Source organism: Pterocles gutturalis, unplaced genomic scaffold, assembly GCF_000699245.1.
Source record: "Pterocles gutturalis isolate BGI_N339 unplaced genomic scaffold, ASM69924v1 scaffold7581, whole genome shotgun sequence".
NCBI classification, from domain to species: domain Eukaryota; kingdom Metazoa; phylum Chordata; class Aves; order Pterocliformes; family Pteroclidae; genus Pterocles; species Pterocles gutturalis.
Window position 1 is genome coordinate 101 of NW_010097702.1, and position 2,572 is coordinate 2,672.

At 45.5% G+C, this 2,572-nt stretch overlaps 1 protein-coding gene across 1 annotated transcript; it reads left to right on the forward strand.

Annotated features, from left to right (window-relative positions):
• Positions 1 to 282: 282 nt before the first annotated feature.
• LOC104469424 (tripartite motif-containing protein 15-like) lies at positions 283 to 2,179 on the forward strand (the record flags this gene model as incomplete). The annotated part of the gene is made up of 4 exons (XM_010083953.1): positions 283 to 305; positions 747 to 862; positions 977 to 1,009; positions 1,653 to 2,179. Coding segments are annotated over 4 exons (699 nt in total), but the record flags the coding sequence as incomplete, so codon positions are not given.
• Between the last annotated feature and the right edge of the window lie 393 nt (positions 2,180 to 2,572).

Sequence of the window (2,572 nt, forward strand, 5' to 3'; positions counted from 1 at the left end):
AAAAATTGTCCTGAGCGCTTTGTGTCGCTCCGAGCTCTGAATCCTCGTGGTTTTGGTGGCTTTTTTGCTTCATTTCTTTAAAAATAAATCATCTGTTTTGTTTTTTTTTCCCCTTCCTGATGCTAAAAAAGAAAAAGGGGAAGGAAAAACCTTAAAATATAAAAATTTTAAATTTCTTCTGCCGTCTCCGCGGGGCTGGTTTTTGGGGAGAATTTTGGAGGCTGTGAGATAGAAAAGAGACTTTTACTGATTAATTTCTTCTTTTTTTAATTCTCTCTCCAGGGTGTTGCCCCAGGTGGAAGCAGGTGAGTGAAGCTGGGTCCTTACTGGTTTAACTGGGAAGCTCAGGGGAGGCAGAACTGGTCTTGGGGGGGTTCCGGCTTCGCCCCCCCCCTGCCTTTTCCTCGTCCTTCCTGTGAAAACCACGGAGAAACTCAGCTGGAAAGGATCAAACCCCCCACCAGTAGGACCAGTATCAAAAACTGGGTGAGGGCTGAGCCCCAGAGACCCCCGATTTCTCTGTCTCATACTGGGCAGCCCCAAACTGGTCCCAGTCCTCAGGGGTGGCCACAGAGGGAGAACAACCCAAACCTCTTCACCACCAGCTTCCTTCCCTGCCTCTGGTTTGGAAATTTTTTCTCCGATAAATTTTTTCTCCGATAAATTTTTTCTCCGATAAATTTTTTCTCCGATTTTTTTTTTTTAGCCCCCAAAGAAAGAACCTAATATTTCCTTTTCCTCCCCAGTTTCGAGAGCTGGATGTTCTGCAAACCCGAGGCTGGTTTCACGGAACTGGAGAAGAAACTCAAGAGCTTTTCCCAGAAGAGCGCAGTGCTGAAAGAAGTCTTGCTGGAATTCAAGGGTGAGCGCCGAAAAAAAAGATTTTATTAAAAGTTGCTACCCCCTAACCCCGATATTTAATTAAAAATATTGAAAATATTGAAATCTAAATTTTTTTAAATTTTCTTTTTTTCAGAAAACCTCCGATTCGAGCTGGAGAATGACACAGGTGAGCACAGTTTGATCTGGGGACTCTGACCTTCATTTTTTCAGGATTAATTTGGGAATTTTGACCTTTCCTGCCAGTAAGACCTTCAGGAGGTCCAGGAGAGGAGAAGATTCTTCCTGGGCAAAAAAAATAAAATAAAATCCAGCTGCTGGGAGCGTCCACAATCAAATTTTTCAGGAAATTTTGGGGTTAAGAGGATTTTCCAGGAGTGAGGAGACCTTTGGCCGCGTTGCTGGGTGTTGATTTAGCTCTGAGCCGGACTTTGCGACCGAGCCCGGGCGCAGGATTAACCCGTCTGCTGATGATTTTTTTTCCCTCCTCTTGACTTTTTTTTAGATTCCTGCCGCCCTAATTCCCTGCCAGTCCCCTGAGGATAAAACCAACCCTTAAACACGACGATATTTCTGCTCCTTCCTCTCTCGCAGGACTAATAAATAAAAAAAAATAGAAATTTTGGTGCAAAAATAATTCATTCCAGAGCAAGGAGGTTGTCTGGGATGGGGCAGGCTGATGGATTTGCAGCAGAAATGTGGCTTTATTTATTAAAATTTTTCTTCCCCCCCCCCCGATTTTTCTTATTTTTGATTTTTCTTTGCTTAAAAAACTTTTGGAGGCTTAAACTTTTTTTTTTTTTTCATCCCAGGTGATCTCTCGCTGGATCCCGACACCGCCAACCCTTACCTGGTCCTGTCGGAGGACAAGAGGAGCGTGCGGCTTCGTAGCGCACCCCAAGAGCTGCCGGCGAACCCCAAAAGATTCGATTATTCCTTCTGCGTCCTGGCGGCCGAGGGTTTTATCGCCGGGCGCCATTACTGGGAGGTGGAGGTGGGAGACGGGGAGAGTTGGGTTTTGGGGGCGGCTCGCGAATCCGTCCGGAGGAAGGAAAAAATCGATTTTGCTCCTGAGGAAGGAATTTGGGCGGTGGGATTAAATTGGAAAGGGAAAAATTGGGATCAATATCAAGCTTTTACATCCCCGGAAACTCCTTTATCCCTTTGTGAAAGACCCAGAAAAATCGGGGTGTACCTGGACTACGAGGGGGGGTGGGTGGCGTTCTACAACGCCGATAACATGGCGCCCATCTTCACCTTCACCGCCGCTTTCACCGAGAAAATCTTCCCTTTTTTCTGGCTCTTTTACGTCGGCTCTTCCCTCTCCCTTTGCAATTAAACCCCCGGATTTCTCCAACCCAGGTGACCTGGGAGTAGTTCCCCCTCTTCTCCCTGTTTTTTTTCCCCTTTCCCTCGCTTTCAAAATTCCCAAAATTCACCATTTTCCCTCGTTCTGCTTCGGGGTTGACTTTTTCTTGTCGCATTTAAAATTTTTTGTCGCATTTAAAATTTTTGGGGGCTCTTTTACCCCGAAAATCCTTCCCCTGGGGCTTAAATTTCCTCACTGTGGGGTTATTCCCTCCCTGTAATTTTATTTTTTTATTTTATTTGAAGCTGGCTGCCCAGCCAGGGAGGAAAAAAAAAATATATTTTCAGGTTTTTATCGCATTCTGCATTTTTCTGTAGCCAAACCCATTGCTTTTGTCTGCCCTGAGTGCTCGAAAAACCCCCG